General features: G+C 40.8%; 1 protein-coding gene across 1 annotated transcript in view; it reads left to right on the forward strand.

The window, feature by feature from the left end:
* Positions 1 to 25,555, forward strand: part of CDH13 (cadherin 13) — a 1,022,168-nt gene that overhangs the window by 200,343 nt on the left and 796,270 nt on the right. Inside the window, exon 2 of the mRNA XM_067721248.1 lies at positions 16,422 to 16,533. Within this exon, the coding sequence (XP_067577349.1) occupies positions 16,422 to 16,533 (112 nt within the window). The remainder of the gene's footprint in view (positions 1 to 16,421; positions 16,534 to 25,555) is intronic.

Here is a 25,555-nt window from a genome sequence, read left to right on the forward strand (position 1 = left end):
CCAGGAATGTGGGGAATTGTGGAACGACAGCCTCTTGGATATTTTTACTTTTCTTTTTTATTTTTAATTTCAGCTTTATTGAGGTATAATTGATAAACAAAATTATAAGCTCTTTGAGAATATGTCATGGTGACCTGACACACATATATCGTACATTGAGAAGGATTCCCCCATCTAGTTAGTTAATACATCCATCGTCTCACATATCTATCCTTTCCTTTTTTTTTTTTTTTTGTGAAAACATCTGAGTTCCAGCCTCACAGCAAACCTCAACCATACAACACAGTACTATCAACCATAGTCACCTCAGACCTTATTCGTCTTACATCTGAAAGTTTGTATCCTTTTACCAATCTCTATTTTCCCCACACTCAAGCCTCTCACAACTACTTTTCTACTCTCTGATTCTATGAGTTTGACTTTTGTTTGTTTATTTTTTTTTTAGATTCCAGATATATGGGATACCATACAGTATTTGTCTTCCTCTGTCTGGCTTATTTCACTTAGCATAATGCCCTCAAGTTCCATCCATGCTGTCGAAAATGGCAGGATTGCCTTGTTTCTCATGACAGAATAATAGCCATAAATAAATATATAAATATTTATATAATTATATTATATATACACCTTTCCTTCCCTTATATAAGTTTTTCATGGGTGGTAGTAAGCTGAAAATGGTCCCCTGGTCCTCAGGTTCTAATTCCCAGAACATGTGACTGTTACCTGGATTACCCAGGTGACCCTGATGTAATCACAACCATCCTTATAAAAGGGATGTGGGAGGAGTCAGTTAGAAACAGAAGGCAATATGATGATGGAAAAAGAGAGACAAAGAGATTAGAAGATGCTATGCTTCCAGCTCTGAAGATGGAGAAAGGAGGCCATGAGCTAAAGGATGTAGATGGCGTATCAGAGTTATAGACAGAAAGGAAACAGGAGCCTGCTGAAGGGACACAGCCTGTGGACCCATTTTAGGCTTCTGATACCCAGAACTATAAGGTAATAAAGTATGTTTAAGCCACTAAGAATGTAGTAATTTGTTACAGCAGCAATATGTAACTAATACCTGGGGCTTGTCTTATGTTGTGTTCCCTTGAGAGCCTAAGACAAAGGACTAGATACAGGTAGTTTCCTTTGGCAGGTGACCGAGGAGACAGGAGTGAGGGGCAGGAGGGGGATGCAGGGGAGGAGGGAGAGAGCCAATGTAACAAGGTATCATTGATGTCACTGCTGTGGACAACAAGGGCTCAACCCACTGGGACCTCTCGGTGGCACTCAAATGTCTCTCAGAGGACTAGGTCTGGAAGAAGGCAGGGTGGGGCATTTAACCAGCCGCCACTTCCCAGCATCAAGGCCAACATTGAAGTCTGTGCTGGGAGCCTTAACTCTTCTGAATTTCCCAAGTCTGCTCAGTCTCACTGTAACCTGTAGTGTAGGAGCAAGCCACAGAACAGAATGTGAAAAGGTTGAGGATACTCTGCAGGGCAAGTCTGAGCCCTTGGGGAACTGTAGTGACTGAGATTAGAGGTTGGCCAAGGTGATGGATTCAGGCACTGATCTTCTATTGAGCTGAATCCTCAAATCCCAGACCTATTCCTTTAGTAAGCCTCCTATAAGTAAGTCCTTATAAGTCCTGTAAGTAAGTACTCCTTTAATAGGACTCCATAGAATTAGGGTTTTATATGTAGACCAAACAAGTCTTCTAGTCCTGGCACACAGTAGGTATTTCATATTTGCTCAACTGAATTTCCTAGGGCTGCTAAGCCTCACCCAAGATTACTTCACATAAGGACTCCTTTATTGACTTAGGGGATGCAGGTCTTAACTGACATTTAGCAGCACTAATTTAATTACCAAAATTTCATAGACACAAACACCATCAATTCTAGGGCAGGTACAGCCTCTAGTTTCTACTAAGAGCCAGCAAAGCAAGTCTTCCTAATTTTTCATTAACTTAAATTTTTACAAAACACAATTTTTCTTTAAAAAATTTCCGCTGTCTAGTTGATTAATCCTGGAGTCTTAAGAGTGAAAAATTAATTCTATTGTGACAAAAATCGTGACTTCATTGAGTGAATAAGTTTTGGCTCTGTTGTAGCCTGTTTAGCCAGACTCAAGGAGGACATGTCTGGTCAATTCAATCCTATTTTAGACAATAAAACACTTTCAAATAATCTTGAAAACAACCCAGATCTTGTTATCCCTCAGAAATTGCTCTCTGTTTCTTCAACTGGCATGCCTCAGTGTTTGCATTTACCTGATCCCTGCATGGAACTTTGTTTCTTATACTTTGCCACTTGAAAAATATCAATCATCTTTCCAATATGGCCTAATCTGTGACATGGTCCCATTTCCCATTCTAATCCAAAGAGTGTGCTGTTCTCTATTCTGTATTTTCATAACACTTAATACCTATTCCTCTGTATTAATGCGAATAATAACAATAGGTAGCATGTAGCACCTATTATGAGCCTGTTCCTGTCCTAAACCTTTTGATTTATGTTAACTTATTGAATCTCACAATCAACGAGAATAGACACAATTAATGGCTGTATCGTACAAAGGAGGAAACTAAAACACAGAGACGTTAAGTAACGTGCCCAGGGCCACACAGCAACTACTTGGTAAAATTGGGATCTGAATCCAGGTAGACTAGTTCAAGAATCTTTGCTTTGAACTGCTTCCTAATTCTCAATAGAAAGTTTTATATTATATTTTATATTATATGCCTGTGTGTCTGCCTTTCCTTCTAGATAATGAGTTTTTCAAGGGCTTTGTTTATTTCTTCATCTCTGGCATCTAGCCCAGGGCCTGGAAGATAATAGAAACTTTAAATTTTGATTAAGGGAATTAACGAAAAAAAATGAACCCAACCACTCTCTCATAACAGCAGATCCAAACACCCACCCCGTCCTTTCAAAGGAACAGTTGCTAAGACAAAAGAAAAGAGACTATGCCTATTTGTGCTCAGGAATGGAGCATGGAGGCATTATTTATACATCATGACTTTCTGATGGCCTCGTCCAAGGGTTCCAAAGTCATGTCTCTCTTTTTTTTAAAATTTTATTTGTTTATTTTTATATAGGAGATTCTTATTAGTTACCTGTTTTATACATATTAGTGTGTATATGTCAATCCCAATCTCCCAATTCATCCCACCACCACCCCCGCAACCCACGCCCTGCTTTCCCCACTTGGTGTCCATATGTTTGTTCTCTACATCTGTGTCTCTGTTTCTGCCTTGCAAACCAGTTCATCTGTACCATTTTTCTAGGTTCCACATATGTACGTTAATATACAATATTTCTTTTTCTCTTTCTGACTTGCTTCACTCTGTATGACAGTCTCTAGGCCCATCAGCATCTCTACAAATGACCCAATTTCAATCCTTTTTATGGCTGAGTAATATTCCATTGTGTATATGTACCACACCTTCTTTATCCATTCGTCTGTCGATGGGCACTTAGGTTGATTCCATGACCTGGCTATTGTAAATAGTGCTGCAATGAACATTGGGGTGCATGTGTCTTTTTGAATTATGGTTTTCTCAGGGTATATGCCCAGTAGTAGGATTGCTGGGTCGTATGACAGTTCTATTTTTAGTTTTTTAAGGAACCTCTGTACTGTTCTCCATAGTGGCTGTATCAATTTACATTCCCACCAACAGGGCAAGAGGGTTCCCTTTTCTCCACACCCTCTCCAGCATTTGTCGTTTGTAGATTTTCTGATGATGCCCATTCTAACCAGTGTGAGGTGATACCACATTGTAGTTTTGATTTGCATTTCTCTGATAATTAGTGATGTTGAAACAGCTCCATCTGTATGTCTTCATTGGAGAAATGTCTATTAAGGCCTTCTGCCCATTTTTGGATTGGGTTGTTTGTTTTTTTAATATTGAGCTGCATGAGCTGTTTATATATTTTGGAAACTAATCCTTTGTCCATTGATTCGTTTGCAAATATTTTCTCCCATTCTGAGGGTTGTGTTTTCATCTTTTTTATAGTTTCCTTTGCTGTGCAAAAGCTTTTAAGTTTCAGTAGGTCCCATTTGTTTGTTTTTATTTCCATTTCTCTAGGAGGTGGGTCAAAAAAGATCTTGCTGTGATTTATGTCAAAGAGTGTCCTTCCTATGTTTTCCTCTAAGAGTTTTATAGTGTCCAGTCTTACATTTATGTCTTTAATCCATTTTGAGTTTATTTTTGTGTATGGTGTTAGGAAGTGTTCTAATTTCATTCTTTTACATGTAGCTGTCCAGTTTTCCCAGCACCACTTATTGAAGAGGCTGTCTTTTCTGCATTGTATATCCCTGACTCCTTTGTCATAGATTAGTTGACCATGTGTGGGTTTATCTCTGGCTTTCTATGCTGTTCCATTGATCTATATTTCTGTTTTTGTGCCAGTACCATACTGTCTTGATTATTGTAGCTTTGTAGTATAGTCTGAAGTCCGGGAGCCTGATTCCTCCAGCTGCGTTTTTCTTTCTCAAGATTGCTTTGGCTATTCGGGGTCTTTTGTATTTCCATACAAATTGTGGAACATTTTGTTCTAGTTCTCTGAAAAATGCCATTGGTAGCTTGATAGGGATTGCATTGACTCTACAGATTGCTTTGGGTAGTATAGTCATTTTCACAATGTTGATTCTTCCAATCCAAGAACATGGTATATCTCTCCATCTGTTTGTATCATCTTTAATTTCTTTCATCAGTGTCTTATAAATTTCTGCGTACAGGTCTTTTGTCTCCTTGCTAAGTTTATTCCTAGGTATTTTATTCTTTTTGTTGCAGTGGTAAATGGGAGTGTTTCCTTAATTTCTCTTTCAGATTTTTCATCAGTAGTGTGTAGGAATGCCAGAGATTTCTGTGCATTAATTTTGTATCCTGCTACTTTACCTAATTCATTGATTAGCTCTAGTAGTTTTCTGGTGGCATCTTTAGGATTCTCTATGTGTAGTATCATGTCATCTGCAAACAGTGACAGTTTGTTTTACTTCTTCTTTTCCGATTTGAATTCCTTTTATTTCTTTTTCTTCTCTGATTACTGTGGATAAAACTTCCAAAGCTATGTTGAATAATAGTGGTGAGAGTGGGCAACCTTGTCTTGTTTCTGGTCTTCGTGGAAATGGTTTCAGTTTTTCACCATTGAGAACAATGTTGGCTGTGGGTTTGTCATATATGTGACCATTATTAAGTTGAGGTAAGTTCCCTCTATGCCTACTTTTTGGAGGGTTTTTATCGTAAATGGGTGTTGAATTTTGTCAAAAGCTTTTTCTGTATCTTTTGAGATAATCATATGGTTTTTCTCCTTCAAGTTGTTAATATGGTGTATCATATTGATTGATTTCCATATATTGAAGAATCCTTGCATTCCTGGGATAAACCCCACTTGATCTTGATGTATGATCCTTTTAATGTGCTGTTGGATTCTGTTCACTAGTATTTTGTTGAGGATTTTTGCATCTATGCTCATCGGTGATATTGGCCTGTAGTTTTCTTTTTTTGTGACATTTTTGTCTGGTTTTGGTATCAGGGTTATGGTGGCCTCATAGAATGAGTTTGGGAGTGTTCCTCCCTCTGCTATATTTTGGAAGAGTTTGAGAAGGATAGGTGTTAGCTCTTTCTCTAAATGTTTGATAGAATTCACCTGTGAAGCCATCTGGTTCTAAGCTTTTGTTTTTTGGAAGATTTTTAATCACAGTTTCAGTTTCAGTGCTTGTGATTGGTCTGTTTATATTTTCTATTTCTTCCTGCTTCAGTCCTGGAATGTTGTGCTTTTCTAAGAATTTGTCCATTTCTTCCAGGTTGTCCATTTTATTGGCATATAGTTGCTTGTAGTAATCTCACATGATCTTTTGTATTTCTGCAGTGTCAGTTGTTACTTCTCCTTTTTCATTTCTAATTGTATTGATTTGAGTCTTCTCCCTTTTTTTTCTTGATGAGTCTGGCTAATGGTTTATCAATTTTCTTTATCTTCTCAAAGAACCAGCTTTTAGTTTCATTGATCTTTGCTATTGTTTCCTTCATTTCTATTTCATTTATTTCTGATCTGATCTTTATGATTTCTTTCCTTCTGCTAACTTTGGGGGTTTTTTGGTTCTTCTTTCTCTAATTGCTTTAGGTGTGAGGTTAGGTTGTTTATTTGAGATTTTTCTTGTTTCTTGAGGTAGGATTGTATTGCTACAGATTTCCCTCTTAGGACTGCTTTTGCTGCATCCCACAGGTTTTGGATCATTGTGTTTTCATTGTCTTTTGTCTGTAGGTATTTTTTGATTTCCTCTTTGATTTTTCAGTGAACTCTTGGTTATTTAGGAACATATTGTTTAGCCTCCATGTGTTTGTGTTTTTTACTTTTTTTTTTCCTGTAATTTATTTCTAATCACATAGCGTTGTGGTCGAAAAGATGCTTGATATGATTTCAATTTTCCTAAATTTACCAAGGCTTGATTTGTGACCCAAGATGTGATCTATCCTGGAGAATGTTCCATGTGCACTTGTGAAGAAAGTGCAATCTGCTGTTTTTGGATGGAATGTCCTATAAATATCAGTTAAATCTCTCTGGTCTACTGTGTCATTTAAAGCTTCTCTTTCCTTATTAATTTTCTGTCTGAATGATCTGTCCATTGATGTAAGTGGGGTGTTAAATTTCCCCACTATTATTGTGTTACTGTTGAGTTCCTCTTTTATAGCTGTTCGCAGTTGCTTTAGGTATTGAGGTGCTCCTATGTTGGGTGCATATATATTTATAATTGTTATATCTTCTTCTTGGATTGATCCCTTGATCATTATGTAGTGTCCTTTCTTGTTCCTTGTAACATTCTTTATTTTAAAGTCTATTTCATTTGATATGAGTATTCCTACGCCAGCTTTCTTGTGATTTCCATTTGCATGGAATATCTTTTTCCATTCCCTCATTTTCAGTCTGTATGTGTCCCTAGGTCTGAAGTGGGTCTCTTGTAGACTGCATATATACAGGTCTTGTTTTTGTATCCATTCAGCCAGTCTGAGTCTTTTGGTTGGAGCATTTAATCCATTTACATTCAAGGTGATTATCAATATATATGTTCCTATTACCATTTTCTTAATTGTTTTGGGTTTGTTTTTGTAGGTCCTTATCTTCTCTTGCTGTTTCGCACTTAGAGAAGTTCCTTTAGCATTTGTTGTAGAGCTGGTTTGGTGGTGCTGAATTCTCTTAGCTTCTGCTTGTCTGTAAAGCTTTTGATTTCTCCGTCGAATCTGATTGAGATCCTTGCCGAGTAGAGTAATTTTGGTTGTAGGTTCTTCCCTTTCATCAGTTTAAATATATCGTGCCACTCCCTTCTGGCTTGCAGAGTTTCTGCTGAGAAATCAGCTGTTAACCTTATGGGAGTTCCCTTGTATGTTATTTGTCATTTTTCCCTTGTTGCTTTTAATAATATTTTTTTGTCTTTAATTTTTTTCAATTTGATTACTGTGTGTCTCAGCGTGTTTCTCCTTGGGTTTATCCTGCATGGGACTCTGCACTTCCTTGACTGCGGAGACTATTTCGTTTCCCATTAGGGAAGTTTTCAACTATAATCTCTTCAAATATTTTCTCGGGTCCTTTCTCATTCTCTTCTCCTTCTGGGACCCCTATAATTTGAATGTTGGTGCATTTAATGTTGTCCCAGAGGTCTCTTAGGCTGTCTTCATTTCTTTTCATTCTTTTTCTTTATTCTGTTCCACAGCAGTGAATTCTACCATTCTGTCTTCCAGGTCACTTACCCATTCTTCTGCCTCAGTTATTCTGCTATTGATTCCTTCTAGTGTATTTTTCATTTCATTTATTGTATTGTTCATCTCTGTTTGTTTGTTCTTTAATTCTTGTAGTTGTTTGTTCTTTAATTTCTAGGTCTTTGTTAAACATTTCTTGCATCTTCTCGATCTTTGCCTCCGTTCTTTTTCCGAGGTCCTGGATCATCTTCACTATCATTATTCTGAATTCTTTTTCTGGAAGGTTGCCTATCTCCACTTCATTTAGTTGTTTTCTGGGGCTTTATCTTGTTCCTTCATCTGGTACATAGTCCTCTGCCTTTTCATTTTGTCTATCTTTCTGTGAATGTGGTTTTTGTTCCACAGGCTGCAGGATTGTAGTTCTTCTTGTTTCTTCTGTCTGTTCTCTTGTGGATGAGGCTATCTAAGAGGCTGTGCAAGCTTCCTATTGGGAAGGACTGGTGGTGGGTAGAGCTTGGGGTTGCTCTGTTGGGCAGAGCTCAGTAAAACTTTAATCTGCTTGTCTGCTGATGGGTGGGGCTGAGTTCCCTCCCTGTTGGTTGTTTGGTCTGAGGCGACCCAACACTGGAGCCTAGAGGCTCTTTGGTGGGGCTAATGGTGGACTTCAGGAGGGCTCACGCCAAGGAGTGCTTCCCAGAATTTCTGCTGCCAATGTCCTTGTCCTCACAGTGAGACACAGCCACCCTCCACCTCTGCAGGAGTCTCTCCAACCCTAGCAGGCAGGTCTTGTTCAGTCTCCTATGGGGTCACTGCTCCTTCCCCTGGGTCCTGATGTGCACACTACTTTGTGTGTGCCCTCCAAGAGTGGAGTCTATGTTTCCCCCAGTCCTGTCGAAGTCCTGCAAGCAAATCCCGCCAGCCTTCAAAGTCTGTTTCCCTGGGAATTCCTCCTCCCATTGCCAGACCCCCAGGTTGGGAAGCCTGACATGGGGCTTAGAACCTTCACTCCAGTGGGTGGACTTCTGTGGTATAATTATTTTCTAGTTTGTGAGTCACCCACCCAGTGGTTATGGGATTTGATTTTACTGAGATTGTGCCCCTCCTTCTGTCTCATTGCGGCTTCTCCTTTGTCTTTGGATGTGGGGTATCTTTTTTGGTGAGTTCCATTGTCTTCCTGTCGATGATTGTTCAGCAGTTAGTTGTGATTCTGGTGCTCTAGCAAGAGGGAGTGAGAGCACGTCCTTCTACTCCGCCATCTTGAACCAATGTCATGACCCTTTTTTCACCTTCCCTCTCCTCTTTTCCTCCCTCTCTCAGTTTCCCTCCACTCCACCTTCCTCTTTCCCTCCTCTGTTTCTCCCTCTCCATTGGTTTGCTCAAATTATATCTTGAAAAATCAAGTAAAGGGAACCAATATTTTCTGAGTGTCTACTGTGGGGCCAGCACTGTGGTAACCATATGAGTGTCCTGTGGCTGCTGTAACAACGTACCACATGCTTAGCAATGTAAAACAGCACCATGGATTATCTTACAGTTTTGAAGGTCAGAAGTCTCATTGAGCAAAATCCAGGTGTCAGCAGGGCTGTATTCCTTCTTGAGGTTCCAGGGGAAAATCCTTTTTTTGGTACCTTTTCCAGCTTCTCGTCTCTTGCATTCCTTGGCTGGTGGCCCCTTTCTCCGCCTTCAAGGCCAGCAATGGCAGGTTGAGTCCTTCTCACATGATATCACTATGACCTGGCTTTCATTGTCACATCTCTTTCTCTAAGTGTGATTACATGGGGTCCATCTAATCTAGGATAATCACTCTATTTTAAGGTCAGGTGATTTTCAACCTTAATTCTCCTTTTCATTTAGTGTGACATATTCACAGGTCCCAGGGATTAGACTGAGGGCATCTGTTGGGGACCATTATTCTGTCTACCATATAGTCTTTCTTTTTACATTATCTCATTAAAGTCCCCCAGCAACTGTATGCATAGGTGGTGTTATGCTCATTTAAAGAAAACACAGAGGCTGTTCAAGTTTAAGTAATTTGCCAAAAGTCAGGGAAATGGCCACATAGCCAGAATTCAGGCTCAGATTAGTTTTGGCTTCTTGTCCCAGGCTTTTCCAGTTATATGCATCTTCCCTTTTAATAATTTGAGGAAAAGATACTGAGTATCATTCAATTAGAAATAAGTCTAGAATGTTGGTCTCAAACTGTGTATGAAGTCAACAACAGAACCCTTTATCTCCCCAAGAATTACAAAATCATTTCTAAGTGTCGTGCATTAATGGCCAAGAAGGTGGCAGGTGTTCTGTGTCCAGAGGCTGTAAAACACCAGGAATATTTCAAGGAGGTCAGACTCAGGGAGCGTGGATGACATGAACTGACACTTACAGTGAACATATCAATATGTGCGCCTGCAGGTGTGTGTGTGTGTACGTGTGTGTCTTTGAAGTGCTTCTTTTCTCTGTGCTTTCCCTGTAGGAGGTGTGCCTTTATAAACCCTTCCAGGACTCGGGGTTTTTGGTCCCTGGCAGGATAAAGAATCAATCAGATACATTGCTGTAACATTTTTCTATCCTGCAAATCAGAGATAGTAGCCTTTCTTCTCCGCCAGTCTAAGCCCCTCCAAACTGATTCCACTGGACTGACTTTGACAAGAGTAAACCGGAGGTGTTTTGTGGCAAGGGTAAAGTAAGTGCCCATCTACCCTAATAGCAAAAAGCGAGTGAGTCAATGAAAGGAAAACAACAAGGGGCCAGGAGACACTAGCGAGTTCATTTGGAAAATACCATTTTGAAGCTGACTTAAGAGAGGATGAGATCTGAGCTTGTTCACAGCCTGCTGATATAATTATTTGTGGCAGTAACTTTCTCTGTTTTTATTTATGGCCGTTTGTGTTAAGCTTTTCTTCAGTTCTTCTGTTTTCTCTCTGACCTCTAGAACAGTCTGTGATGCTGTCATATAGAAAACCCTCTGCCCTTATGCCTTCCAGGTTTAGTGCATAGTCAGCCAAGTGTAACAAACAACCCCAGATCTCAGGGACCACAGGCTGCAGGTGGAGTTTCCTTGCTGGGCATCTCTCCCAGGTGCTTGTCCTCTAAGCAGTGACTGATTTCTCGGATCGTTCTGTTGGATTCCTCCACCACCTTGGAAGTCCTTCTATTCTATTCTCCGAGCTGGGTAAAAGAGGGCACTTCGGGGGCCAGGAATAGTGGTGAAATTGCTTCCACCCTCCTTTTGTTGCCAGTGCTTAGTCACATGACCAAAACTACTGCAATAGAGCCAGGAGCACATAGCTGTGGGTACTATTATGAGAAGTAACTAGATACTCATAACAAGGAGAGTTCTTTGCCTGAAAAGCTTATTTCCAAAGTCTAAAGCAGGGGTTGCAAACTCATATGCCTAGAGGGCCAGACTAGGGTGTAACTAAGTTGAGTGCTGGGGAGCAGCAACGTAGGGAGTCGTGCAGGCAAGGATAGCTCAGAGAGGTGTGCTCGATAGAACATGATAATTTTACTTTTATGACAGACTTCTCTGGCTGAACCAACCACATCTGCTGGCCCGATCCATCCCTTATGCTGCCAGTTGGCAACCTGCAGTCTGGGGCAGAAAAAAATCATTTTTCTGGAAGCAAACTCCAAAGTTGGCTATGCTCTTGAATCAGCACCTGTGAGGATAAACATAAACTTTCTTTTTAAAAGAGAAGGCTCTGAACAGCAGCACGGAAATGGAAGCTAAGAAGAGAAGCAGGTATGAAGAGTGTGTTGTCAGAATTTGCCATCCATACATAAGCTTAGGGCAGGGGCTCGTACATAGAGGACAGAGCTCTGATTTGTCATTTTATTCTTTTTTTTTTTAATATTGATTTATTTATTTGGCTGTGCTGGGTCCTAGTTGCGGCACGCAGGATCTTTGTTGCGGCACACGGGGTCTTTCTTGCGGCATGTGGGGTCTTTATTGCAGCCTGCGAGATCCTTAGCTGTGGCATGCAGGATCCAGTTCCCTGACCAGGGATCAAACCCGGGCCCCCTGCGCTGGGAGCGTGGAATCTCAACCACTGGACCACCAGGGAAGTCCCTGAGCTGTCATTTTAAAGGAGGCTCAGTGTCCTGCAAAAGCAGCTCAAGTCAGTCCACGATAGGCCCTGATGTGCTTACTGTGCAGCTGACCCCAAGGTGCACATTCTCTCCTTATCTTTTACCTGATTCAGATCCCTACTGTTTCCCTCTGATATTTCTGAGCATAGTCTATCCATTGAACAAAAGTAATATTTTGATATTTGTCAATGTCTACCCTGGGAATATGAGTGAATCCTGTATATTGATTTAAACATAATACATAGAAATAATAATGGTAAAAATAATAATAGCAAACATTTATTGAGCAATTATTATGTGTCCAGTACCGTGCAGAGCTCTTTACAATAGTTAACTCACTTAATCCTCATGACAACATATAAGACTCTATCTGAGGAAACTGAGATACAGAGGGTTACAGTTAGTAAATGGCAGCTGGTAAACTGGGATTCATACAGAACCATTGTGGCTCTGTCCTGTGCTTACAGTCTGTCTGAACGTGAATCTGCCTTCATAAGCAGGCTGATTGTAATTTTCACGTAGTAGAAATCCTTTGGTGATCATAAAACTTGATCATTGCTGAGCTTTCAAAGGTGTATTGGTTGCCGATTGTTGATGAAGTGCAAACTAATGCATAAATGAACAAAAGAACCATGTAGGAAGACCATTACTGCCATGGCATTAAAGATGCATTTGGAATGTTGCTCATAGCATATATTCTGGAAATGTTAAAGAGAGTTTGGGGAGAAGCATGTCCAGGTATCATATTTATAAGAGTGACATGTGATGATATTGGAGAAGGGGCTGCCTAATTCTGGAGTCATGTCTGAGTGCTCATCTTAGACCAGTGAGGGATGCCTCTGCATATCCCACCACCAAATTCAGTGCTATTGAATTTGAAGCCATGGCAAGCTCATAGCTGAATGCTATTTGAAATCTGCTACAAAAATCAAGGGGTAATAGCAGTAACTCGAACGCTCTACCACTAGTGCTCAGCCAGACATTCAGCTTTTGGGGAGCCGTAAATTAGTCTGGTTTTTTTTTTTTTTTTTCGGGACGCAGGTATCTCACTGTTGTGGCCTCTCGCGTTGCGGAGCACAGGCTCCGGACGCGCAGGCTCAGCGGCCATGGCTCACGGGCCCAGCCGCTCCGCGGCATGTGGGATCTTCGCGGACCGGGGCAGGAACCCGTGACCCCTGCATCGGCAGGCGGACTCTCAACCACTGCGCCACCAGGGAAGCCCCTGGATTCTTTTTTAAACGCAGTTTTGTCGTTTCAGAGATCTGCTGCATGAAATCCAGAGAGGCGTAAATTCACGTGAAAGCAAAGTGTGTACTGGTTAAAGAGACCACTCTGTATTCCTCTCCATTTATCCAGCTAATTCTGATCCGTCTTTGAGATCAAAGCAGAAATAACCCCTTTAGTGGGTTTGCTTTCCTTGATTCCTCTAGATGAAGTTCGACTCCCGACTCCCAGCTTTTACGTGCTCCTGAAGAGAGCCGTGATTTCCTTTCAAGTTAAATTTTAATTTTAGTTAATCAATTAATTAAATGATGATTTGTTAATGCCTCTCACCTTTATAGTCCATAATAACAGTTAACACTCCTGACTGCTTATCCTGTGCAGCACTATTCTAATTGCTTTATATGTATCATTCCATTGAACCCACATGGCCACCCTCAATGCACATCTTGTTTTCCATATTTCTCTACATGAGAAAACTGAGACCAGAGTGGCTGGGGGAAAAAATGCCAAATAGCACAGTCAGTAAAGGGCAGAGCCAAGAATGAACGAAGTCAAACAGCTCTGGAATTCATGCTTTTAATGACTGTGTTATAGGGCTTCTCCATAAGCTCCAGGACAACACCTAGCAAAGTGCTCACTGAATCCCAGGAGTTTAATAAATGTTTGGGAATAAGTGAATTAATGGACACAGGGAGGAGAGAGTGAATGAATTGTTTGACTAGTTCTTACCTTGCTAAGTCACACTGGCCCAGGAGAGTGCTGTGTGTTCATATTACAAAGCCTTTAACCTGAATTTTGCCTGGTGGATAAAGTGACCCAAGCATTTGCAAAAAAAACCCCCAAAAACCTTGAGCCTCTGGGAGTTCTCCCACCACCCTCACCCTCCCTGAGCATCTGCAGTTGGAAACGGTTTATTTTTCCTTGATGATTCCAGAGGAATCCTAAGTAGAACCTGCCAAGAGGCCAGGACAGAGACTAAGCCACAGAGAGATAAGCACGAGGAATTCCACTCCCCTGTGCTCTCAGTCAATCTTGGATTCTTAGCTCAGGATCCCTGGAGAAATGTCGTCTGCCTTAATTCCTCGGGAATGACTGGTTTACTGGTCTGGGATTTGAGGGAAGAATTAGCTGATTATAAGGTTAACGTATAATTGTAGGCATAAGGTGCCTGGAGGCAACCCTTGACAACTTGATGTTTGACTGAATTAACGTTGGCCAGTTATAGATTTTCTGCTTGCATAATTGCCAGCAAATGATTCTGAGTCCTGAATCTGCGTGTTCTGTGTGCACCACTCGGGATGTCAGCGTTATGATTGCCTTAGACGTGATCTATTCAGAGCCTGCTGTCAAGGCAAGGGAAAGTTTTACACACAGAACTGCTCAAATATGCGACTATAGCATCCTTCCCCCCTTTGATTTTAGAAGGATGATGTCTGTCAGGGTGATGACTCTCCTATTTCAGTTCCTCTGATGTTTCTCAGGCCGGCCACATGGTGAACCTTGGGAGATTGATTCTTGCTCTTGTTCTTTGGGTTCAGTGCATTTCAGAGAGCTGATATTTAGAGAGAAGCCCTGGTTCCACAGCTTCCAACCTTTTGTACACTCCTTTGAGATCACCGGTGGGGATGATAATGAGTTTTCTTCAACAGCCTGTGTGCAGTGGTTAACAGTTTGTATTCTGGTATGGCTGAGTCACTTTGCTGTGTACCTGAAACTATCACAACATTAATCAGCTAGACTCAAGTACAAAATAAAAAGTTAAAAAAAAAAAGAGTTTGCATTCTGGTATCAAAGTTTAGTTTCCCAATAAGCAGACACTGAGTCAAAGATTTGAGTGCAAATAGTTTTATTTGGAGGGTGATGTCAGAAAAATACCAACAGGGGATGAGTAAATGAGCCAAAGAAGAGAAAGCAGCTAATGGACGGTGAGTTATCAAGCCAGATACCACCGTGGACAACTGTTGCTTAAGTCCAAGTGGGAGACGGAACACTTGCCTCTGCGTTATCTCACCTGAGGGCTGGGGTATTCACACAGCAGTTTTCATCAGTTATGGCGATGGTCTTGGGGGTGTGAATTTCCAAACACTGCCTGCTGGTGCCATACTCGGGTAAAGCAGCCTCCCACAGATTTCAGAGAAATTCCCAGACAAAAAAATACAAATTCTCGCCTGAAGGGTGTGGGCGGAGCTCTGTCAAAATCAGAGAACGTTTAAACCTGGATTCAGATCCTGACTCCACCCATCCTAACTGTGTGATTCGGGGCAAGATTGTAGGCCTCTCTAGAATGTCAGGCCCCTTGTCAGCAAAATGTGTCTTATAACATGCTAAGTACATCACAGCGCTGTTGTGGAGATTGAAGGAGATAATGCATGCAACAAACTTAGGACAGTGCTTGCCATATAGCGAAGGCTGAAAAATATTAGCAATCATTGTATTGTAAGTATTATGGAGCGTCTTCTCTGTGCCAGTCTATGTGGTAGGTGCTCGGTATACAAGATGGGGAAAAAGAGGTAATCTCTAACTTCACACTGCTTATCGTCTTTGCCTACTAAGCCTATGACTATTTCTTACCTTACTTCATTACCCCTTGTCCAAGAGTATTTTAACATAACTTTTATGTTCCAAAACATATAACCTAAATTTTTAACTTCTGGATGAAGTGCCCCAAGGATTTGCAAAGACAAAGCTGAGCCTTCAGAAGCAATTGTAAAATTTACATTTCCTAGTAGCCAAACACACTAAAGTCAAAAGAAAGGGGTAAATTTATTTTCATAGTGGATCTATTTAGTCCAATCTGTAAAGTAGCATTTCAACATGGAATCCTATAAAAATTATTAATTATGTATTTTACTTTATTTTTCTTTTCAGTATATAGTCTTCAAAATCCAACATGTATTTTTCTACTGACAGTTTCAGCCCAGCTACATTTCAAGGGCTCAGTAGTCACCTGTGGCTCGTGACCACCATCTTGGACTGTGAAGGTCTATGGGGCCCTGGATTCTTGTTAGAAGTAACTTCCAATGGAATAGTTCCATTTTCCTCCTCTTTGTCGATGACCGTGTCCCTTTGCATCTATGAAAGTGAAGTTGGTTTTAGCTCAGGCGTCATATGAAATTGACAGTTTCTGTAATGAAATTTCACACGTGGAAAGCATGGCGAGATTCTTAGCAGGTGTAAAAATCTGAGGAAGTTATTTCTTTAACTACAACTTAATGGACACTGCAGCAGCTGTTCCCATTTGCGTGTTTTCCAAATCTCATTGCCAAAACGAATGGTTGGCAGCCACAGGAGAGGTATCAACTTACCTCTTAATTTGGGAAATGAAATTAAAACCTCAGCTCGTTTCTAAAAGTCACAGATTTGGTAAAAGTTACCAGGGCAAACGTATAAGCCGCTGTTAAAATATTGATGGCTTCATTTTTCTCAGGTGCTGCAGCTAACATCTGCAGAAGATTTGGACTGCACTCCTGGATTTCAGCAGAAATTGTTCCATATCAACCAGCCAGCTGAATTCATCGAGGACCAGGCGATTCTAAACCGTAAGCAATGTCGCTTGACGACGCTTTTGGCCTAGTCACCGATGTCTAAGAATGTGACTCAGGATACGGTATTCCCTAAACTATTTTCTGATCATTTTTCTTATGTCACTGCTTGACCCAGGGTGGAAGGTCTTGAATTAGGGCTTTGTCAGCTTAGAGGTGAATAGAGTGGTGTGTGTCTCTTTTTAGTAGTTTGTCACCGATAAGCATTTCCTGACTGCTCCCAGGAAAGGGGACCACCAAGCCTCCAGTGTATGAAATCCATTTCCTCTGGGCAGATCCTGAGAACAGACCATTGCCTTCCTATGGATTGCTGTTCTATCTCATACATAGCATCGGATCAAAATAATGGTGAGAGCAGGATGTTAGCTTCTGGGAAGTTTTAGGCATAGGAATTTAAACTCTTATTCTTAATGCTAATAAGATAGTTTTCTGAAAGATTTGAAACCTCTACTGGCTATTCTAAACTCAAATCCCCCCAAATCCAATTAATGTCCTCAAAATATGCTCTGCTCAGATCTGTGGTTATAATCTCTTCCTGTTTTTAATGCCAGTGTTATATTGTTTTATCTTTATGAGGGCATGGAGTGCATTGCTAAAGGTATGACAAGCTTAGTTTTAGCACAATGAATTAAAAATTGATGGTAGACAAATAAGCCTTTAATTGTAGGCTCTTGAGCACCATTCTTTAACATTTGGGAAAGAAGGATATGAAAACAATGGTTTAATTTGGTCAGATGCTCTATGGTCCCTTTAGGGAAGGTAACTGTACATTTGCCCTTATGGTCCCAGGCCTGCCTTTCAGGATAACCACAATTCCTTCATTCCTGTGCTATGTGGCTGGCATGTTTAAAGAAAAGGGGGAAACGAAAACTCAGCCTGTTCGATTGGATTGTTCTGGGAGGCTGGAGCACATTTTAAGAGTTGAAAGGAACACAGTAATGAAGATACAATGTTGAGCATCAAGGGAGCCCTCCAAGGTGAAGCCCATGCACATCTTGATGCAATTATGCCTATGAAATCATTTCAATAATTAGAGTCTATAATGACAAGGTGCAGGACTGGCACAATAAGTGAATTCCAGTGTGTGATTTCATGTTAATTTGATCCCTGAGTGTGACTCCTGGGTCAGGCCATCACGAACTCTCATTTGTCTTTTGATTCTTCTATTTATCAGAGTCACTATATTTTAAACGGAACTTGGTTTAAGGTACCATTTTTCTGGCTCTCATCTCCTCTCGTCTGCATCATCTCCTCTCTTCTCTTCTCCTTTTCTCTTTTTTTTCTCTTTTCCTCCAAGCAATTCCCAAATGGCATCTATATTAACATGTGTGGAAATGTGAAGCCACCCTGAGTATGGAAATTATTAATAGACTTGGTATGCAAAGCAGGCCCATAAATGTGATGGCTTCTGTAATCTTCACGACACCAAACAGCTTTTAATTCACCTCTGAGAAGCTGGAAACAATCATACTTTGGGGGACCTTTTTCATTTAAACTAGACCATCCTGTACATTCCAATATCACAGTTTTGTGTGTGTCTATGTAGTTTTTTTTTTTTTAATCCCCTAAGTAATTTAGTGGGTTATGGCTGTTGATTCTGTGTAAGCTAGTAAATGCTAAATGGAACTAGGTTGATTATCAATGATAGCACGTTCAGGAAAAGTCAGTGATATAGGGATGGAGGATATTTAAAAATTTATATGTGAATTTGTATGTGAATTGTTGGATCAGCAAAATCTGATTAGCCCCCTTCTCAGTGAAACTGTGGGTCTGTGTATATTACTAGGGAAAAAAATACAAAGAGCAGATTTGGTTTGATACTTTTCAGTTCATCTCAAAGCAGTGAACATAGGTTGTCGTGAGAATAACCCTGAGAATAAGGTTAATTGTGCCTAAATGAAGAAGAAAGTTTTCACAGACTTGAGAATGTCTATCGAATACTGTTTGGGAAATCTGGATTTCCAGAAGCAGTAGCAATGTATTTTGCTCTATTCCACATGGAAGAGGAAATAAAAAGCACAAAATTTTGAACGGACTTTTCCCCCTAACCGACTAACATTTTAAGTCTCCCTGCCTCCCTCCCCTCTCATTCTCAGTTTCTTTCATGCATTTCTTTATGGTCCAACACAAGACCTTTCTATCTCTGAAAAATGTGATTAGCCAAGAAACCAATGAGTGGTGTGACCTCTCAGAATGAAGGCCATATTGTCACAAGGCTAACATCTGGATGAAAACTGGAAAGAATCAAGCAGAACCAGAATGTTTAAAAATACTTAGATGTTTGAGGCCACTACCAAGATCCAGAAAATGGTTAGGGATAGTTCAGTGATGTGTAAATATAAGCTGACGATCTAGGTAATAACAGAGGCTAAAAGAAACCAGGTTAGTAACATTACCTTGGACTCCTCCTATGGCAGTTACACTTTCCATTTTTCCTTTATCTTTGCAATATTTAGGCGATTTGGCTTCCAATTATTGTGAATTTTTACCTTGCAGAAAGTGTAAAGTACAGCATTATCAATCAATTTATGTCTACACTTTTCACCATTTTATAAACTTGTCTGAAAATGTTGTCTCTGCCTTACAGACATAGTATATCTGCTCCTACCCCAGACTTATATTCAACCAATTCTGTGTTAGCTTTTAGCCGCATTACAGGGAATGTTTATTCTATCCATGGCTTCCTGCTCTTTTTGTTCAGACGGTAATATTTCCTTTTATCCTTTTTCATCTTTCCCCTCAATTCTCAATGACTTATCTTTTTCTGCTTTAACTGTTACTAATGGTCACCTCCACTCCTTTTATTTCCCTAATATTTTATTCACTGTTAACTCTGACACATCTTTCCCTCAGTTGTTCTAAAGCCTTTTATTTTCTTCACATCCAAATAACTCTTTATTCTACTCTCCTTTCCACTAACTAGACTTGCTTTCGTCTTTAAAGGGCCATTTTCAACAAGCTTCTAGGATCAAAACATGGCATCCCACTATTTCTTCTAATGTAACCAGGGGAGCTTTATCATTGTAACTTTCACAGCATGATGCAAAACCCCCAACTCAAGATAACTTGGACAAAAGTTTCCTGGCTTCATCTCAGTCTTAAAACGTGAGCTGGGAGATGTGTTTATTGTCATTTTCAATGGGAAGTACAAGAAGAAAGGGGAAGGCAGTTTAGAAGGCAGAAACTCAGAAAGGAGATATCCACTCAAGGCCTTTGGACTCCAGGAGGAATTTGTGGGGGGTTTGTTGCAGGAGGTCCCCAGGGGTTTCCAACACCCCGAATTCTCTTAAATTGATGGGGTTGCTTCTCCTGCAACATGAAAATCATGCAGTTCTGGTAGCCGCTATCTTGATACCACAATATTTGGATAGTGACCCTGTGTACAGCCTCCCAGCTGACCCAGGCTCCAGAAGAATATCTGGCCTGGAAAACTGACAAGACCCCCATCTGATATGGAGAAAGACCAAGTGATAAGCCCCTGACTATCTTGTGTCCTGAAAAATTATAGAACAGAATATTCTGCCCTGCCATATCAGCTCAGACAGACCTTCCTGGCATTAAGGAGGGATCTGTGGTCATCTTGTTCACTAAGGGAAACCATACTCATGATCCTCCAGCCTCTATAGGGAGAGATGTCTCCAACTTCCAGCGTCCAGAAAGGACATCTTATTGGCCACCCAGCCACTATCAGGTCAGTGCTTTTCATCCCCCTTGTTCATCCTTCCTGGATCACTCCTCTTGGACTATACACACACAAACACAGATACACAGAGAGAAACTGCCACACCCGAGTTCACCTAAGATACAACCTGTGTAATTACACTTTTAATAAAGAAGCCTCATTAGTCAAAATAGGCTTGTTATGAAACAACCCCAGCGACCTAACTCTATAAGAGTTGATTTCTCATTCAGGTCATGTGGTTGCAGGTTGCCTGCTTTCCTGGGTAGCTCTCCTTTGAGTAGCTGCCCTCCACGCAGGAACTCGAGGACCCAAGCTACTTCCAACTTGGTCCTGCCACCTTGGGCCTTTGAGTTACTCTTAAGTCACCGAGCTGGAGAGTAGGGGGGTGAGAAAAAGGGTGAGGAAGGCACCACAGATGTTTAACCACTTGAGCTCAAAAGGGACATGTATCATTTCTGCTTACACTCTTAGCCAGACCTAGTCACATAGCCAAGCTAACTGCAAAAGAAGCTGAGCAACGTAGAGGAACACGAGTATTGGCGTAAGTTCACCATCTCTACACAGATCCTAACAAAGCAAAGTGACCCCAGTCAAAAAGAGACTCGCAAAAGAGACAGAACCAGACCACAGAGGAGGCAACTGTCTCTGAGTAACTTGGGCCTACATGGGGATAAGGACAAAGTTGGTCATTCAAGCAGGACAGCAAGGTCATGGACCTGTGACTACATCCTGATTTTCTTGTCAGGAGATGCTTCCCACTGAGCAGAATCAGCTTCTTCCCAGCCCCCTCTTGCAACACCCAGGGAGGGACCTTTTGATGATTCTACTAAGGATGGGCTCTAGTTGTACCCTCCCGATGATTGTAGTATTGAGGTTAAGGTCATATAGTTTAAAACTCACATTGACTAGAGTTCAAACATATGACACAGTAACATGTTAGCTACGTGGCCAAGAGTGAGTTACCTGAATCCTGTAAGTTTGAATTACCTCATCTCTCTAAGAAGGATAATTACAGTCTTTACTTCTAGAGTTGATGCAGTAATTGATGGAAAAATGCTTAGAACATAGTTATGAATAAATGGAAGCTGTTATTATTATTACTATCATTATTGCTATTATTATTGCCATTGTTGTTGTTATTATTACTATTATTCAGAGGTCTTAGATAGGTTTGGTATCCTTATAATGGCCATCTAAACCTGACTTTTTAGAAGACAAATCATGGACATTAAAGTCTGAAGAGATTAAAAAAAAATCTGAATCAGTGATTCTAGGATTTGAACTTCATGGGCCAGTAGAATTTTTTAAAAATCTTGGATTGATAAGAGTGTACTTTAAACATGTTTCTACGTCTGAATATGAAAAAAAGGGGAAAAAAGCAAGCTAATAAATGAGATAGAGTGAGAATACTTCCATTTACTGTGGCCAGACTTTTCTTTTAAAAAGTCATTAGTATCAAAAAACAAACGAAACAGGAGTAAGGACCAACTACAAAAGAGGAGGCAGTCTTTTAATTTGAGTAAATTTTACTTTGTAAAAAATGCACCAAGTGTTTTTGTTTACCTCATTTTGGTGGGAAATCACTGATTTAAGGCATTAGGTTGATGTTACTTAATCTCTTGACTTTTCTGATATTCTTCTAAAGTTTCAGTATGTTCATCTCCCTGGAGAGGAGGGATAACTCAAGAGATTTCCTCATAAAGGGCTGTATGCATATACTGACAGAAAGAAAGATAATTTCTAGAAAATGTAACAGGTATGCACACATTAGAGGCAGATGTTGGGAATTTTTAAAGGCACCCCTAGTGCTGACGAATGTGGCATCTGTGGCCTTCATAGCCGATATTTACTGTGTGCGCTCTAAGTGTGGAGAGTCCCCTTGAAACTCATAATAGGCCTTAGGGGGAAAAATACCCTCATGTGCCCATTTTACAGGTGAGGATACTAAGGCTGGGCTAGGTGAGGCACTTCATCCATGGTTGTATTGCTTATAGTTGGTGACATCAAAATTTGAATCCAGGATTCCAGTGCTCTGGCTCTTATCCAGAGTTCTCTGGTCCTGTGTCTTGTAGCTGTTGTTGATGTTGGTCGTGACCTATCAAGGAAATTTGCCACTTAATTTTCCCATCTACTTTCGTCAACCTGGGTGAAATAGAGAATTTCTACTGCATTATGTTTTTTCTGTTCGTAGACAAGTTCATTCTTCCTCTATAATACAGAAAAATATAGAAAAAGTACCTCTTTTTCCTGTCTTGGATGGATCCAGTGCCAGATCGTCCATGACCCTGCACTCCTTGCTTTCTGCCCTCCCCCATGAGTTCCTTTCACCAAGACACTTCTTGGTCATGCCACCTTGATACCGACCTTGGTTAGTAGCCAAGTCATCCATGGAGTCCATGGTGTTGCATAAATCATATTTGTACTTAACATACATGAGTCATGGCTTTTGAGGGTGTTTTTAATTGACTATAAATCAAACAGGGAACTTAAAAAATGAAGGCAATTAATGAAAACGCAATGTGAGGGGTGTTTTGCATCCTAACGCAGGAAATACATTGCTAGTGAATTAAATGTCAAAACAAAGGCCCTTTTGACCCTGCTGAAAAGATTTCATTTGGGTGGTAATAAATGGATGAACTTTCCAACCTGGCAGGTGGAGAAATTCCTGTTTCCTGAGTTCGAGCTGACTCGGGATTTTGTCTGTATATATTCCCTATCCTTGAGAACTTCCTAAGTTCTTTTGCTTTTGTTTTCAGTTTTAGGGATTTAAGAAATAAAAAACAAAGATAATTTCCTTTCCATTTTCTCGTTGTCCTCTGTACTACTAACTTGTATTAACTCTCAGGTTGGGAGATTGATTCACTGATTAGTGTAATTATTTAATGTGACCTGTACTACAGTCTACATAGATCTGAATAGGTTGGAGTTTCAAGTGGTATATTTGGTTTAAACTGTTGTGATATGCCAAGGAAAATCACTCTGGTGTCACTTAATTCACTCCATCATTATGAAGGTGATTATACTTTGGATCAGAATGTGGACTCCTATTTACATTGATTTTCCCTATATTTAAACAGAGTCCTATAGAAATGTAATATTTTTACAGGTTTGCCTCCCACTCCGCCACCAACGTATCTGTAACAGTTGAGTAATCAATTAATATTAACTAGGGTACTCATAAATGCATTATATTAACTACCTCATTTCATAAAGGTAAAGTGATATAATAAAATAACTGCAGAATAAAAAGAATGCATATACACATTAGGGAGGGATATGGTAAAATGCTTAGAGATCCTTCCATTAGACTTGGGTCCTAAGTTGTACTTTGAAGATTGGGAAACATAAGAGGTAACAGGGTGAGAGGGCCTTAGGAGAAGAGGAATGTAGATGCAACGGAGCTCTCTTGGCATAAGTTTTCTTATCAGTGGAATGAAAGAAATAAATAGGCCAGAGGAGTCACACTGTCAGCACTTGGACTAAATTTGTCCCCCAGATATGTCCTGTTTGGCTGCTCAGTGTAGGAGTCTGAAGTGTTTAATGAAAGAAGTTCGTTGTCAACACTGAGAATTTCACTTTTAAAAATGCATAACTTCTGGCAGTACTGGACCTCTAGAGTATAGATCCTAGAGGCAGGCTGCCTGAGCCTAAATCCAAGGTTAGCCCAGCATCAGCTAAGCAACTTGGGCAAGTTGTGTTGCGGTGTTTAACCTCCCTGGGCCTCAGTTTCCTCATTTGGAAAAAGAATCATAATGGTAGCAACCTCAACAGGTTATTCTGAGGATTAAATGTTCATCTATGTAAAGGGCTCTGAAAAGTGGCTGGTCTATCGTAAGCACTAAAATATTAGCTGCTGGAAGTAGTGTAGCAATAACAGTAGCTGAGGCCTTCCTTGTGGTTCTCCAGTCTCTACTGTCTTCCTGTCATCTGATCAACTTCCTCCTTTATTCTGCCTGTCCCTTATAGGCATGTACATTCACCTCCATGAAGTCACCCTTGCTCCTGAGACAGGTGTGTGGGTCGAATGATTCACCACAGAAGACCAAACACACATGTTGTTTTTATCATACCACTGCTGTTATTGACAGTGGTTGTTATTGGTGGTAAAGGAAGCAGAGGATGGTGCTAAGATATTGAAGGGCATGGGGCGGCTGGTGCTGACGGAGACTTTGAAATCTACCTTTAGTGCTTTGAATTGTCAATATGGGGAATATACGAAAAGGGGAGCCATGCGATCAGACAGTGTGGCTGGCTTTCTGGAAGTTCAGAATAGGACACGGATACGAGAGAAGAGCTGGGAAGGCTCAGGCTGGCATGGAGCCTTTTCAGAAGTTCTGAGATGGGGATGGTTGGGAGGCATATCAAAGGAGACATGGGCAGGGGAGAAGGCAGCATGATTAAGAAGCACCGGAATGTGAAATAAGGCTAAGAGCAGAGCCCCAGAGAACTCCAAGGGTCTAGACTGGGGAAGACATCTAGAAGACAAGTTTTCTAAAAGAGATGCAGCATCCCTGGAGTTTATCCCAGCTCAAACACTGACTTGTGTGACCCTTTTCCTCTCTGGACCTCTGTTTCCCCATTTGTGTAATGAGGATATATTAGGGCTCTTTTGGTTGTAATCCAAAGTAACCCAACTCCAACTGGCTTTAGCAAAACTATATAAAATTATCAGCTCACACGACTGAAAATTTCAAGGTTTGAGCTGGCTTTAGGAGCACGTGGATCTAGATGCTCTAATGATATCATCAGTATCACACTTAATTCTTCAGCTCTGCTTTATATAGTGTTGGTACCCCTCACTCTCAGAGGTGTTTCCTCCAGGATGGCCACCAGAAGTCCCAGCCTTTTATTCTTCCAGCGTTAACAACCCAGAGCATCTCTTTTTCCAAGTGCCCCAGTGAACACCCCATGGCTAACTCTCTGGGTCCAGCTTGGGTCATGTACCTACCCCTGAACCCGTCAAGGTGTCCAGGAAGATTTGGGCTAGCAAAAGCAAGAGAGTCCACCATGAGGGTCTTTCACTCTGTTGCTAAGGTCCTTTTCAGGACTAACATTCTACGACTGCAGGCTGTGGTCCGTGCAAGAGAATTTTTAGAACCTAGCACACACGCACGTTGGAAACGTCTCTTACGTGGCAGCAGATGACAGCCATCATGCCAGGTTTCTCACTGGTGATGCTGGTGAGCAGATTGCTTAATTAAGACTGTCAAATTCTACGTGCTGCCATATGGCCTCACTCTTCAACTTGTTGAGTGTCTTCACTCACATGGTTCTGGAGCTGGTATAAATCGCTTTTATTTCTGTTTTTCTTCAAAGGGTTAAGAGTACAGGAACATA

Source organism: Pseudorca crassidens, chromosome 20, assembly GCF_039906515.1.
Source record: "Pseudorca crassidens isolate mPseCra1 chromosome 20, mPseCra1.hap1, whole genome shotgun sequence".
Lineage (NCBI taxonomy): Eukaryota > Metazoa > Chordata > Mammalia > Artiodactyla > Delphinidae > Pseudorca > Pseudorca crassidens.